This window comes from Rhinolophus sinicus, linkage group LG07, assembly GCF_036562045.2.
Source record: "Rhinolophus sinicus isolate RSC01 linkage group LG07, ASM3656204v1, whole genome shotgun sequence".
Classification (NCBI taxonomy): Eukaryota; Metazoa; Chordata; class Mammalia; order Chiroptera; family Rhinolophidae; genus Rhinolophus; species Rhinolophus sinicus.
The window spans coordinates 100,191,239-100,207,682 of NC_133757.1; the positions used below are offsets into that span (position 1 = coordinate 100,191,239).

General features: G+C 44.5%; 1 protein-coding gene across 3 annotated transcripts in view; it reads right to left on the reverse strand.

Moving 5' to 3' along the window:
- Window positions 1-16,444, reverse strand: part of EPHX2 (epoxide hydrolase 2) — an 84,729-nt gene that overhangs the window by 54,929 nt on the left and 13,356 nt on the right. The window contains exon 1 of one of the 3 annotated variants that reach the window (XM_019733129.2): window positions 7,559-7,787. The exons of 1 other annotated variant lie outside the window; for it this stretch is intronic. In XM_019733129.2, coding sequence (XP_019588688.2) covers window positions 7,559-7,659 — 101 coding nt within the window. In that variant the 5' untranslated portion in view covers window positions 7,660-7,787. Of the gene's footprint in view, window positions 1-4,208; window positions 4,232-7,558; window positions 7,788-16,444 lie in introns of those variants that run through there. One more of the 3 variants, XM_074338372.1, reaches the window with a different exon arrangement.

Consider the following 16,444-nt stretch of genomic DNA (forward strand, 5'->3'; position numbering starts at 1 on the left):
CTGACAATAGTTCATATTCTTCAAAAGGAATGAAATATTTTTTCTGGTTTTGATTCTGCACAGATGGTTTCTCAGAGACAATGAAATGTAGTTTCTCATTTTAAAAACAGCTTTAAAGAAATTCTTACAGAACGCAAAACCTTTGGGCATCTGAGCAAAACCTTAACTTTGTTCATCTTCCAGAAAACATAATTTGGATCCAGTTTTTTTCTTTTTTTTTTTTTTTAGTTTTGTATTATGCCCGGAACACAAAAGCTAGCATTTGAAAATGAAAGCTATGGGATCTTTGTTTATGGTTATCAGTATGTTTGTTTGTTTATGTATGTATGTTATAGATATGGCATGTTTCTACCATATCTATAAAAAAAATTCGATGGTATTGCTAAAATTGATTTGTAATTTCAAAATTAGGTTATAAAGGGACCCTATTCAATTGGCCTAAAACACACGAGCACTCATATGAATTGGAAAAATAACAGAAACTAACCAAATTCCTTTTCAAGTGCACATGATCTAGGATTAATCTTTTGGGCTAGCAGGCCAGGTAGAAAACCATAACAAGTTAGGAGATGTTTGCGTGTCATTTTACAAGGCTAGATGGTCACAAAATGCTTCAGATTGTGATGAAGACTGATTAGGAAGATACGATGATTGAAGATGGCTGCATATAGAGAATAAGATATGTGTGCGTGGTAAAAGAAGGTGTAAGGGACGGAAATGCAGTTTTGTTGAAGGAAAAGAGAATAATTTGAGTATAAAGACAGTCTTAGAGTAAAATGATTGTTCTAGAATAAGAAGGAAAAAGATAGGACAAAAGCTAAAAGGTATATCAAAGGTGCAGAAGGTTTGTGTATGTTACAGAAGGTTCATGGAGAAGAAATTTTTAAAAAAATCTTATATATGATCATACTAACCAAGACTGGAATGGACTTAAGAGTCCATTAACACAGAATTGGAATTTGGCTTTATTACTCTGTTAAAAGGACAGAAGTTTTCCTATAGTATTGGTATATGCTTTTATTAGAAAATTGTAAAGGGAACGTAAAGATTTTACATTTTATTAAAATTATTTCCTGTGCTCTGTATCAACAGGTCTTTGATTGCTTAGGTAAACCAAACCTTTTTAATACTAAAAAAGCTACACTTTGCTTCTAACCATTTAACTTTCTGTAATTGCTGCGAAGTCTTTGTCACCATGAAGAAGAGGGGGAAATGAAACTAATTAAGCCTATTTGAGTTTTGGAAAGTGGATGTCAATCCAACTGCCCCACTCTCAAGGATAAAAATGTACTAATGATGATTTGTGTGTATTCTCATTGGGCAGAAGCATCCCCATGTCAAACGGCTAGAGCCATAGCAGTTCTAGAATACTTTTGGAAATAAGTTTTCCTACTTGGAAAATCCCCACGGAGCTCCATATCGATCAGGGGACCCACTCTACGAGACAAATTCTATACCACGTATGCAAAACTTGGCCGATATTGCAGTATTTCCTATCATCCCCAGGCCTCTGGTTTTATGAAACAAAGTGATAAGGTAGTTAAAATTCAATTGGTGAAATACGTTGAAACTCAACCCATCTTGGCTTTAAGTCCCTTCCCTTAGTGTTGCTTAACCTAAGACCTATTATTCCCTTTGGTAAACATTGTCCCCTTTTAAAAATCATTACCCAAAGACCTATGCGGCTAGAATGAGGAACGTATGAACCTGCCTTATTAAGAAGACCTTCTGACTTATTGCAAAGAACTCATAAAGGTTCTTGAAATAAATACAAGTTCGTAGAGCAATCTTTTCACAGCATGCTTCTGATAGATGAAAACATCGAACATCACGGTCTGCAACCTGGAGACAGGGTCCATGGAAAAGGACATCCCCACAAGGACTCCCTCCAGCCTCACTAGAAGGGACCACGCGGGGTACTGTTAACTAAACTCTGCATCACAAAGTTAAAAGGCATTGATTCATGAATTTGTGCTTTTCATTTTAAAAGGCTCCTACACTTGCACCTCATCGCCTGACTGAACACCCCAGCCTATGGGAGACCTCAAGTTAAAGTTATCTAGAGCAGACAACTGCTCAGACAGAAAGCAGATGGCACTTGAAGCGGATGGCTCTTCCCAGGATTGGAGACTGGGCCAGTAATGTCAACTCCCACTACGCATATTTCTTTTATTTCATAGCTGCTATAACATTTATCTCTTGGGTATTTTAATAACCTTAACTCTCTCGGATAAGCCAGTCGGCCTGCGGGGTCTCTGCTCCCGCTCCCCACATAAGAACACAGGATATGGTGAGGCCAAAAAGGAACACCCACGGAGCCATTGGTAGGGGAGTCATACCACTATGGTCTCACTGGAGACTGGGTTCACAGGACATGTGACCTGCTGTCCGCTTTGCTGGCAACCGACCGACTCTCCTCAACTTTCCTCAACTCCCCAACGTAGCCGCGACAGTTATATTAGTGGCCAATGGCTCAATGGTTACAGCTGATGGCCACCCAATCACAGTTGATGGCCATTTACTACCTGAGTGAGCACCTTTCCACGTCAGGCTGAGAGCCTGGAAACAGCTCTCTGGGGCTCTGTTCCCACAATATTCCCTATCATTAACCCTCAATTATACCCCACCTCCTAAATGTTGTCGTTTTAACCCTTGTAAATGGGAAACCTTGGCACAGAAGTGTTATGACACACTGCTTAGCCTCCTCATGGAACCTATCTGAATGCTGGATTGCCATTCAATGCCTGCCTCAGATAATCCCAATTATCTCTGTTAGCCGTCCCTAGCTTTACTGTTGATTTTATAGAACTACCTCTCCTGAGACTAATCAGGTTAAGCCATTAAAAGGGGTCTCACCTTTCCCTGTGTCTACATAACCATCATCTACATCGACCACCATACACACATACACTTCCCTGGTAGGACCCAACCACCTCCTACAACTGAGGTGGTGCCTAGGCACCCCTTATTGCATTGCTACCTGTATGTTGAATGCCTTAAATCAAGCTGCATCCATTTCAACCCTGACTTCTGTAGAACTCCCCTCTGTAAAGCCACTGTGTCAGGAAACACCCCTATTCAGCTCCCCCTCTTACTATCGAAGTTGACATTTCAGTAATTTCATCTGCCACCTCAGGGGGAAGTAATTAGTTATTAAGGAAAAAATTGTAGTCCCACATTTCCCTTGTAGAAGTTGTTTTGGACTTACATGCATTGTCCCTTGTTTCTGACCAGTCAATGAAGCCAAATTTGAATGTTCTGATAGAATGAAGTGCTGCTAATTTTATGAAAGGTACATTACTTTAAATGTGAATTACTCCTTTTAGCTTGCCAGAAGGATTTTCAACCCTCATATTGGTATTTGATCACTTATTCAAGTGGAAAGACCTGCATCTCAATCAGGGTGATTTAGAAAAACACAATAAAGTAAAAATTGATGGGTAAAAAAAAACCTGTTGGATACAATCCTTATGAATATCTTAGAATATGTATTACCCTTTTCCCAGAACCTTAGCTGTATCTTTTCTTACTTCACTTTTGGGGTTAATTGCATTGAATGGAGTCCAGTATTTTCCAGAGTACTTCCCTTTGTGAGTTCCTTCCACCTCATGCCAAAGTTTAAAAAATGAAATGCAGGGTCACTAGTTAGCTCAGTTGGTTAGAGCGTGGTGCTAATAACACCAAGGTTGCCAGTTCGATCCCCACATGGGCCACTGTGAGCTGTGCCCTCCTTAAAAAAAAAAAAAAAAAAAGAAATGAAATGCATTTTAAGTGATGTCAGAGAGAATAAGTTGAACATTTTAATTTTAAAGGTTAATGATTCTGTAAATTGTGTTACTGGAGTTAAAGTAGGCCATGTGATAAGACTGGTGTTTTCTCTGAGGTAGAAAGAAAAACCTTTCCAGATACCATCCACCAAAATGATCCTCATGCCCACATTTTTGTAGGTGCTATAGAGGATACAGGAAAGAAATGAGATCTGGTCCTATTCACTAAAAAATTATAATTTAATAGAAAAGATCAAACTGTTATCTGACAATTAGGGAACAATCAGACTTCATTAGAAGCTGATCTTAACTTCTCAATCGTTAATACAAGAAATGTTTCAACCATAGACATGGCTTTTTGGCAAATGGGTTTATTGGACAATGCCAGCAATAATCTGAAACCTAGAAAATTCAATTCATTGGATTCTTTAGAGCACCTACCTTAGCCTAAACACTACAATAAAAGTAGTATCAGATTCATGACAGTGGGTAAAAATGATGGAGTAATCAGATTGTTCCTTTTCCGCCTCTGAAAGTATGATGATGTTTTCGAAGGGCAGGAATATTTAAAATCGCTTTTAGGTGAAACCTAAAAGGTGAATTGTAACATTTAGGTGAAACCAAGTTAACACGGAGATAAATACTTAGAAATTTGGGAATATTGGGTTTTTACGCTTAAAAATTTGAGCTGTTTACTTAATTGGTATAATTCGCTACACATTAGTACTGTGTTCATAAGAATTTTTCTTTTAATTTATATTGGGGAACAGTGTATTTCTCCAGAACCCATCAGCTCCAAGTCAGGTCGTTTTCAATCTAGCTGTGGAGGGCGCAGCTCATGGCCCATTTTGGAATTAAACCGGTGACCTTGGTGTTATGAGCACTGCGTTCTAACCACTGAGCAAACCGGCTGACCCGAATTTTGTTTTATTAACCATTAGTTTCACAAACTGCTAGTTATAACGTAAACGGATTATATCTCTTTGTAAATCCCAGTATGATTCTGCTACTTCTGTGGATGTAGTTTTTCTCTAACACTGGTTTATATGTGTGGAGCAAAAAGGATTCCATTGTGTAATTTTTTTTTCCATTGTGTAATTTTTAAATGCCATCAGTTGAAAGCATACAAGACTAAGGTTTTTAGTTATAGCTCCTGACTTCTTTCAGTTCCATTCCTCTGAACTCTTCTCAAGTAGCTCAATCTTGGTCATTCCACCATGGTAGTAAATAAAAATTCGAGATTAATATGAGAACAACCATCTCCTTAGAACTGCAGATTCTCTTTATGGTCGTAGGCTAGATAATGGTGATAAATACCCTCATGCTTGCTCTGATCAGATTTGCTACCAAATGAGGTCAGGTCAGATTTTGTGATCAAATGAAGTTAGGTCAGGTTTTGCTGCTAAAGAATTATGGAAAAACAAAACAATACAAAAAAATCCTTTGTTTGGGATAAATGAACTATATGTATCAACCACAATTGTGTCTGGGATGGAAGAGGAACAGGGAAAGGTGAAGAGGAATTTGCAATTCCTTCTTTACATGTTTTCATTCATTTGAGTATTTCATAATAAGAATGTACTTTTGTACTATTTGCGTAATTAAAACCTATATGTAATGTATTTTTTAAAAAGTACATTAAGGGCCTGCCAGGTGGCTCAGGTGGCTGGAGCGCCATGCTCCTAAAGCGCAAGGCTCATAATACCTGCATGGGCCAGGGAGCCGTGTCCTACACAACTCGACTGAGAAACCATGGCTTGAGCCAGAGTGGGGTGGGGAGAGGCGAAAAAAGGGGGGGGGAGTACATTAATATTTACTCTCTGCTTCAAAGAGTACATAAAAACCCGGAGGTGCAAAAAGCAACCATAAATCCAGAAGTTCCTGGAAGCATTCAATAAATATATCTTGAAATAGTACAGGACATGAATAAGAAGTCCTGGGTCTCAAATACTCTTTCTGTACCTATTTGCTAATCACTTGTTTCTTTTACTCAAAAAATACTTAGTGTGCATTGCATATGGAAAGCACCTCAGGTTCTAAAGTATATATTTTTGAAAGAAATTAACACTGTAATCATCCCTAATGATTACTGCCATTGGAGGTAATGGAGGGCACCAGGCAGACCCTCCACAATGAAGCTGTGCGAAAAGGTATTAAATGAAGCACACACATCAAATCTGGATCTCAGGGAACCATCCTGGCGCCTCCAGGCCACATCAGCCTCAGGTGCTGAGGTAACCACCATCTCTAGCACCCTAACTCTCAGAGGACTCTGGTCTGGATGACCAGACTGAGAGTGGAGCTCACCCTTTCCTTCCTTCCTCCCTCCCTCGCTCCCTCCCTCGCTCCTTCCCTCCCTCCCTCCCTCCCTCGTACGTGCTGGAAGAAGCTGCAACTCCCTGGTCCACTGTAGGTTTCAACAATCTGTACTTCTGGAGTTCATGACAGCCACTTGGGCCCCCATCACCTGTCTTCAGACAGGTATTTCCAGATGTCATGCAGGATCCTCACCTACTCCTCCTCTCAAGGTTTCAGCACCAGGCTTACAGGCTTCCTTTGTCCTCCCCTGGGCCCTGCAGCCCAGGTTCTTCATCTTCCATGCCAATGACCCTGCAAACTCCTAGCTCAAGGTCTTGTTGGCTTCAGTTCCAACCTCCATCAGACTTCTCCATCAGTCCACATTGCGCTACCTCCACGCTGCCAAACTCTTGGGTCTTAACTGTGAGCGGCAGCGTCTTCCCTCTTACCAAACGTACTTGGTCCATCACCCCAACAATCAGCTACTTTGAGTTAGAGCACCAATTATTTTACTCCCTCTCCAACCCATCGATCTCAAAAGGCCTCAGAGGGTCACTGGCTATCAAAGCAGGTACACGTTCAGCCTGACTTTCATGTCACATTGCAATGCAGGCCCAACCAACTTGCCCATTTCTCTCTCAAAACTCCGGCTACACTGGAACATTCAGTGTTCTTGTGCACACTCCATGCTTTCCACCTCCCAGCCTTTCCACCTCCCAGCTGGCTTTCCACCTCCTAGCTTTCCACCTCACGCTGTTTTCTCACCTGGAAAGTTCTCCCTTCACATCTTGAATGTGGGCTATCTGTGGATGTGTGAGATTTCATACCAGATGCCAAGCATGTTGAAACAGGCCCTTCAGGCTCACCTTCCGAATTAAAGACTGTGGTTGGTGCAGCGCCACAGGCTAACAAGGTCCAGGGTCACGAGCTCTGACCTCCTGAGATCAGCTAGCTTTTCTATGACCAGATTTTTGGCTGCTGGGAACAACCCTAACCATGTTCAGAGGGTGTATGTGAGTTAGGTGAGTCTGTGCAACACTAGATAAATAAAAGATGCCCAACGCATCACTTTGCATATACGTGAGACTTTTGTAAATGAAGAAATGTACCAGGCACACAGCTCAGCTGCTCATCCACTTTACTTAATTTAACCCTCACAAAAATGTCCAAGGGAAGGTATTTTCTTATTTTAAACTAGGCGTGCAGCAGCCATGTCGGCGAGTAATTCGACTCACTTTAGGAAAAGCTTTCACTATAGAGGGCAATTTTGGAGTTTTGGGCAAAGTTTAATTACTTGGCATTTAGAAAAGACAACGTATCTACTTACACACCCTGGTATTTTAGGGCCCGGTAATTGTTTGAACCTTTCGAAGGGCTCTCAAACTACAGTCATCTGGAACCAGGGCTGAAATCCTGAAAGGGCATTTCGCGGCAGGAATCCCCGTTCTGCTGCCCCGACCCACCCACGCAGGACGGGCGCCGGGTCCCCTCACCTGGGCAGCACCAACTCCTCCGCTACGCGGTCAAGGGCGCTGAAGAGCGATGGCAGCGCCAGGACCCCGTCCAGGTCGAACACGACAGCCCGCAGCACCATGGCTGCTTGCCCCTCAACCTCCCACACAGGAAGCGGGCGTTCGAGGACACCGCACCCAAGTGTAGCTGCGGAACTGGAACTAGGGCCGCGGGAACCACCCGGGTAGAGTCGGCTTCTGCCCCGCCCCCCGCCCTGGGGCTGGCCCCTCCCACTCAGTGGCTTCGGCCTTTGCCCCGCCCCCCCGCCCTGGGGCTGGCCCCTCCCACTCAGTGGCTTCGGCCTCTGCCCCGCCCCCCAGCTGCCCCGGGTTAAGGTCCCCGTTCTGGTCTCGCGCGAGTCGCATCACACCCCAGGCTCTTTGGGTGGACTCGCACTCGCGTGGGTTCCATCCGGACCGCCTCCCGGCGCCTCGGCGCTAGACTTGCCCCTCTGGATGCAACGCCTTCTGCCCCCTAAAATGGAAGTCAAAAGTACCCCCGCGCTCCCACAGTGGCTCCTTGAAGAGGCGGATCCAGGCACTGGGACCTGCTGACCGCTTAATGCGAACTTGCCAGACTTTCGTGTGTGTGTGTGTGTGTGTGTGTGTGTGTGTGTGTGTGTCCAAAAGCGTCTTCATTCAATATTAGGATCCTTCTACATTCGCTTTGGTCGACATATCTAGGAAAGTAATAGCTTTGTTGTCCTTCTTTTGTAGATTCAGTACACATACTTACAGACCCCTCACTGTGGGTGCTTGGACTCACCCCAGAGGTGGTCAGCTGACTGGGGCGGAGGCAGCAGCTTCTAGGTCAATGGTGCTGTTCTCTGGCAGGCTTTCTTAAAAACCCAGCCTGGAGCTGCCTGCATTCTTTTCAAAGGTTTTGTGGTCTCCTAACGTCCGGTATTAAATCTCTTTAAAATAACTAGTGTGATTTCTGTTGCCTGACTGGTGCAGTACCATTTATGAATACATATATATGCTTGTAAAAGGGGCACAGCAAAGACGAAGGAGCCACCTCCAGAGCCGGGTTTTATAAATTCCTCGTTGGACAAGGGATTTATAAGAAACTTAGAATATGAGACTCTAAGATGGGAATTATCTTCGGTTAAGAGGAAACTAAAGCTATCCCATGGACCTTTGTTTATCCATGGGCAGTAAACTCGTAGATTGATCTTGTCTGGAATATTTTATAATACGTTGGGAGTTACAGAACTTCCTGGCTGACTTGCTTAGGCAAAGGTTAGAGGACTCAAATGCGTTTTACGGTGATCCACTTGTTCTCACGGGTCACACTTTCCCTATGTTTTCTGCCACCCAAGGCACAGCAAGATAAGAGCTCATTTCAGCTGGGCTATGAAATCTCAGTATCTTTTTGAAATGTATATCCTAACCCTTATGTCTGCTAATTTTAATATTTATAAAATATGTTTTAGTTGATAGCATGGAATCATAAAACCTGGCTAATGTAGAAGTGAAAACCCAGAAGTTGCACGTGAGGTCAATCACTGAATTGGTAATGAAGTTAACAGTGACCTCATCAGGTTTGGGTTTGGATTTCCTGCCACTGCCAGCCCTTTCCCACCTCCTGCTAGGCCTTGGTTTTCCAACCCTATTTTAAAATTCCGTTTAATTCGTAATGGTTGAGAGAAGAGTTTGTACTACTGCTTCTTTTGCTGTAGGTGTTTGAATCAAGCTTAAATTGAAGTTGTCTCTGGCAGTTTTCAGAACCCACATTCCACCTGAAGTTTTGGCTCTCTTTAGGGCAGCAAATAAATATCTTTAATTCATTCAACAAATATGCATTGAGCATCTGTTATGTGCTTAAGAGTCGTTGGTAAACAAAACAGGCAAAAATAAGCACCACCAAGAAGCTTCCGTTTTAGTGGAATGATGAATTGAAGGAATTGCTAGTTGCTTCTGGGGCAATAAGAGGAATGAGACTAGGAATATTATGGCAGCTACTTGTCCTTTTTCTTATTTATCTTTTTTTTTTTTTCCTTTTGGCTTCCCAACATCTATAACCTCTTCCTACATTTGGATACTTCTGCCCCAAAGTGGGCATCTGTCATTTAGAGATGCACAGCACCCTTCAAACACCTCTCTACTTTGATAGTTCTCACATTTTGAGTCCTACCTTCTCAAGGTTGACTCCACAAACACCACGTTTCCCAGGCTCCCTTCATGCTGGTCATGTGGCATGGGCTCTGCCAATAAGCATCTTTGCCTGAGATTTGGGTATGGAAATGAGCAACCTGAAGCAACAGCTGTGTTGCTGGAACTTTCTTCCAGAAATGACAGTAGCAGAAGCATCTAGTTTTTCTGGGGAGGCTGAGATGGAGCTTCTCCAGTCTGGTGTGGATGGGGTGGCACAGTGGTGGCTTTATTATCGTTTGCTGTCACATGGTTTCCTGTCATGGCATTGTTCTTGGCTGTGTAGTTTCCAAGCCTGCTTCTCTGGTCCTCTCTAACTCTATGAGCTCTCACCATTCTGTAAGAATCCCCTTTCTGCTTATGTGACCCAGTGGAGGTTCTGTGGTTGCAAATAAGAAGCCTGTAAGACATATCTGCCTGATGGATCTTAGGAGAAAGAAGAGCCGCTTTGGTGCCATGTGCTCACTTTCCCAGCCTGCCTTGAAGCTGGGGTGAAGGCCGATGAGCTAGGCTCAGCAAATCAGAGGCACTCAGCCCAGACTTGACAACAGGAGGTGGTGAGGGGTACAAGGACAGAGAAGGGTTTTGGTGGGCAGTTTTGGGGCAGCAACAGTACCTAGGGTCCCCAGCTGGCGAGGATGGTGCAGGCCCCGTGGCCTTATCACTCAAGGGCGGTAGCAGCAGCAGTGTCCTCACCAGTCTGGTTCTGTGGTGCGGTTTTGGTGTTGGCCCTGGCTATGCTTGTTTTCCAAGCTTGGTTCTCTAAGCTCCCAAAGGGCCTCATCATTATGCTGTCATTAAATATATTCTCTACTTAAATCAGCCCAGAGTAGATACCTCTTACTCCTCACTAATTCCCAAAAACCCTTCTACTTTGCCTTCTAGGACCGTCTGGGACTCTCTGTGCCCTCTGGAACTTCAGGTTTATCATCAGCAAAACCTATCGGTTCCCCAACCTCTTTCCTAGTCTCTTTCCGTCCCCCTGAGTCACCTGCTTCTGCCATTCTCCCCTCCTCCCACTGGACCACTGCTTTCTTCCTCACCCTCACTCCCAGCCAGTGTCTTTGCTTCCTCTTGCACTGAGAACATTGGAGCAATCAGAAACCTTCCACAACATCCCACCCTCCTGCTAACCTACACACCTGTACCTGCGGCTATCTCTACTTCCCCTGTCTCTAGCTACATTGATCAGCTGCCTCTGCCTCAGTCTAAGACCTACTTTCCACGGAGGCATTAGATTTGGTACCCTTGTAGGCACAGGGACAATCCCCCCTTCCCCATTATTCCCTTGGGCTAGTGCAATCTTCCAAGATGAGAATCAAGAGAGATCCCCACAAGAAAGTTCAGGCGAGAGGCAAAGGTTTGTTAAGCTTGTGCACAAGGGAACCAACATGGAGAAAGGAAAAGGCTCAGGTGAGAGGGTCAGGCTCCCAGAGAGAAGTTGGGGCAGGGTGTTTAAGGGGAGGAAGGGGAGGAGGAGTTCCAGGGAACTGAGAGAGAAGTTTGTGTTTCTTTTATCATCGATGACACTTTTCACATCATACACCTGGGTGCCAGCGGCTGGTTGCAGCTACTTTGGAGACAATTCCCTCCTGCAAGACAAACTCAAATTCTCAAGACCCCGAAATCTCCTTCTGCTTGACAAAGAAGCAGCACACATAAAATTATACTATGAGAACAAAAGGAGTTGAACAAGAAGAGTGGTTAACATGCGAACAAAGGCTAATTAAGAATTAAATTATTTAATTCTAGCTGCCAAAATACTAGGGGCATTAAAATCACAAGGGGCTCAGCTATACTACATTCAGTTATCACCTCTACTGGATCATGCCATTCACATACTAATTGTTATGGACTCAGTGTTTGTGTCCCCCCCACCCCAACACACACCCCAAATTCATATGTTGCGTCCCTAATCCCCAGTGTGATGATATTTGGAGATCGGGCCTTTGGGAGGTAATTAGGGTTAAATGAGGTCATGAGGACAGATCCCTCAAGGATGGGATTAGTAGTGTTACCAAAAGAGACACCAGAGAGCTTGCTCTCTTGCCTGCGTATGCACAAAGAAGAGGTCGTATGAGCACACAGCGAGATGGTGGCCACCTAGAAGCCAAGAGAAGGGGCCTAGGATGAAACCTACCTTGCCGGCATCTTGGTCTTGGACTTTCCAGCCTTCAGAACTGTCAGAAATAAACCTAAGCCACCCAATCTATGGCCACCCAAACCTAAGCCACCCAAAATACAATCTATTTTGTTATGGCAGCTGAAACACACTAAGATGCTGTAAGGGTGAAATTTGGTAGATCAATAATATAATGAAACTTAGCTAGCTTGCAGTTTGATCCATCCTAATATTCAGCTGTTTCCTCTGTTTCTCCTCCCACTGATTAATGGAAGAACTCAGTTTGTTCCCTTTCAAGGCTACCCGTAATAACCTCGTTAACTAACAAACATCCTAACCTGAAAAAAACAGCTTCTTTAATCCTCAGGTGTCCAGACATCTGGGACCCAAGGTCACAACTCCCTAGCAGTTTTTCCTACAGACAATAAGATTTAAGATAACACTGAGGTAGGCTTGAGGCCTCAGAAGACCCAGGAGACAACTTAACTATTAGCCCTGAGACCTGCTTTCCTTTGTTCTTTGCCATTTACCTGCCTATAAAACCTCTTAATCATTTTGGCTTGAGGAAGGTGGTTTTTTTAGATATGAGTCTGCCATCTTCCCTAGCTGCCGGTATCCAGGATGAAGGACGCTTTTCTCCTCACCAACCCTTGTCACTCTAGTTTTTTTGACTCTGGGTGGCAAATGGCACCAAACCTGAATTCAGTAACAACACCAACAGTCTGTAACTTCGCTCATTAAAAACATAAATAAATCTATCAAATCCACATTTCCCTCCAGCTACCATTTCATTTCCCTCTTTTAAAGGAAAAGTCTATCAAAGAATTAGAGCAGCGGAGTTAGGGGAGTTAGGGCGGGTCAGATGGAGGGGTGGTCTGGCTTGAGAATTAGCTGTTTGGTTTTCAAAAGTGCCAATTTTCCCCCTCAGTTACCTCAGCCTCAGGCATTCCTGTTTATAGGTGGATTAGGAGATGTGTGTTTGTTGAAGGGACCTCCTCAGGAGAGCAGGATCCCACTGGGGGTTCTTTTGGAGGAGTCTCTTTAGGGAGAGTCTCCTTAGAAGGAGTCCCCTTACGAGGAGTCCCCTTAAAAAGGGACTCATTAGGGGAAGGGAGGCCAGAGATCACAGCCAAAAGAGCCAGGTCTACACTACATTTCTTACAGAGATCTGGGTTGTCCCTCAGGGCAATACAAGCCTGAACACATGGAACTTCTGACCATTTGTCCTGCTGTCTGCAAAACAGGTCCAGCTGTATGATAGTATTGTAATTAATACTTCCCTCAGAAGGCCAAGTCGCCCCATCTTCCAACAAGTATTTAAGCCAAACCTCTGAACAAATGCAAACCAGGCACAGCTTCTTTAAAGTCTGAGGGTCAAATTTGTCCCAATGTTTCAAGACGCCACTCAGGGGGGTGTAGGCGTGTGAAGACTGATTGCCCATCTGAAAGGGAGGAAGAACAGAAAGGCGTCCCTTCACAATTCATCTCCCACAACCTGCTCTAGGGCGTCCCCTAGATGCGTGGGCCACGGACATCTCACGACCGATTCCGGGGAGAGTGGGGAGACATTTATTGTACCTGCTACCTGGCTTAGCAGCAGCATTTGGCCAGTTGCTCATTACCCTCCCTTAGGCACTGTCTGTACTTGGCTTCTGGGACCCCTGCTGCTTGGTTTACCTCATCACCCACTGGCTGCTTCTCCTTGGCATCCTTTGCTGCTTCCTTGTCATTTTCCTGATGTTGAAAAGAGTCCTTGGGCCTCTTCTTTATCTACAATCACTTTCTGGGTTTTCTCAACCAGTCTTCTCTTCCCTAACCTATCTCTCCTGCATTCTTCCTCCCATGTGACACCCTGGCCACAGCCAGCTGCATGCAAGCAAGGTAGGGGCTTGCCGAAGGAGGCTGGGCAGATGGCTATGTGCTCTGGTTTCTGTGTCAAAAGGGCTGCAGAAAGGTTATTGCCTGGCAAGGCTGAAATGTCTCATTGTCCATGCCAGACATTGCAGGAAATGTCTCTCTCATCCTCTCACAATGTCCCTCAGCACTCGCTACGAGAAAGTTTAGCACTGTGCACGCTTTAAAGGAGAAATGCTTAAAGAAACATTGACTGAGGTACATTCAGAGATCAGAGGCAATAAATGGATCATTGACAAGATGACTAAAATCCAAGCTCAAATTTTGATCCTGTCATTTGCAAAATTATTTACATTAGTTTAATTCACAGCACTGATGGCGGAGAATTGAGACTCTAAAAACTGGGCCGGGTCCCATGATAAATGCCAGGGAGGCTCCCTTGTCAAGGAAAGATGTTTCTCTTTCTATGATGAGTTTGTTTCTGCTTTAGCTGAAATTCTTACAGTAAACTCACCTGTAGAATTTATTATGAACCAGGTAAGCCAACTTTCTTCATTACCCATCCTAACCACACCCCGCTTTCTGGATTTGAAACAGGGTCAGGTCCCTATATGCCTGAGCAAGCAGATTCCAGGAACAAACCTGGGAAGAGACACAAACACACCCCAAACTGCAAGATTCTGCTCATTTATGTCCACAGTCGGGCGAACATTGTCATGTGGGGTCTCAGGTCCCGCACCCTGCACAATAACGCAGGATATGGTGAGGTCAAAAAGGAACACCCATGGAGCCATAGATAGGGGAGTCATACCACTATAGTCTCACTGGCGGCTGGGTTGGAGACATAGGAAGCAGGAGCCACACGATCCACAACCTGCCGTCCGCTTCTCTGCCTGCCTGCCTGCCTGCCTGCCTGCCTGCCTGCCTGCCTGCCTGCCTGCCTGCCTGCCTGCCTGCCAACCAACCCACCCACCCCACTTGCTAGCTGCAATCCGTGCTTGCTAGCTCAGCCATGGCAGTTATATTAGTGGCTAATGGTAACAACTGATGGACACCCAGCCACAACAGATGGCCATCTGATTACAGCTGATGACCATCTAATAACCGAGCCAGCATCTTTCCATGTAAGGCCGAGAGCCTGGAAACTGCTCTCTGGGACTCTGTCCCCACAAACATGCATAGAAATTGTCTTGGTGTAGAATTTACCCCTGGTAGTTCACAGAATATGAAGAGTTCACAAGACTCTAAAAAGTGAGAAAGCAAGGAAAGGTTTAATTGAAAGTTAGGCAGAGAGAAAGAGAGAGTTTTGCTTGGACGAAAAATACTGGCAAAAGAAGTTTTGCCAGGGTAGAGTCCGATAGGGACAGCTGTGGCAGGTTTCTGTTTAGCTGGGTTTTCACATTTTTTCTGTGCAGGATGTAGGTTGCTTGTCAGCTTGCAGGGGGGCTGCTGTTACAATTGTCTTCTGGCAACTTTCCTGTTCCCATCTATGATGGATGTTAGCTTACAGGGGGGTTGCCATTGCGATTGTGAATTGTTCTGTTCCCACCTATGATGGATGTAAGGGTGCTTGTCAGCTTGCGGGTGCAGTGCTAGCCAGGAGATTCAGAGCCAAGTGGTTAATTTTTAAGCTCATTCCTGCTAGCTCACACGCTCACTCCTGTTAACTCTTTACCTGTTTCATCAGAAATGGATTCTCAAGGTGCTAGACCAAAGTTGAAATAAGGTTTGGCTGACTCATGGGGGTGTGCTTTTGAAAGATTTTGATTTGGTCTACAAGTTTGAACACCTGGGGATGTGTATTAGTCAGAGTTCTCCAGGAGATAACATTTGTAATTTGTCTTTTATAGTATAGATGCTGCTTCTGGAGAATGGGTGGAGGGAAACGCTATAAATAATAACTCTCACCTAGTGATCTTTGACAACAGTGAGGGCTGTGCCTTCCTATATTTTCTTTTTGACTTTGTTAATTTATTTTATGTCCTGTCCACCCAATTACTTTACAGGAAGTGTGCTTTTGATGAACGTTATGTCCTATTTACTCCATAGGACACAGAATTGCAAGATGATATCATGTCAGGATTGGAAGAAGAATGGACATTGCCCAGAGAGGCTAGAATGGAGCTGGATGGAGTAACTAATAAGACTCAGGGCTGTGTCCCTTTGAGGTTAGGACGAGCACTTTTATTTCTGTGAGGAAATCAAAGTTAGTGTTAGTGTTAGTGTTCTAACTGCATTTTCTGAGATTCCGTATTTGCCTAGTTGGCACCCGTTACTCACAGGGCCAAATAATGGTCAGCATTATTTACACCTGCCTTGTGATCCAGTTTTCACAGGCGTGCGAAAATCTCATTACAAACCCTCCAGCCAATCCCGATCAACATCCCAACCATCTTCTTTATCTCTCTCACACACACCACGGCAATATTCCCCTTCGCTAAATCACCCCAGGGCCAGCTAGGAGACTAGAGATCACCCCGTGCCCACAGTCTGCCAGCGTTATTAAACCACGCAATCCTAAGCTGCTTACCCTGCCCTGCCTTGTCTTTCCTGAAGAAAACTCCAGTAAACACTCTGGGCCGTGGCTTCCTGCTTCCTCCTTTGCCCTTTCTACCTACCTCCTTGCCCCCCTTCCCCATCCCAGGGCTGGCCCTAACTCTTCCCCATGTGGCCCTGTCTGGCGTGTCATGACTCCTGTTTCTAGGGATCTGTGAGTATAAATGTCTTCTCCAATGACA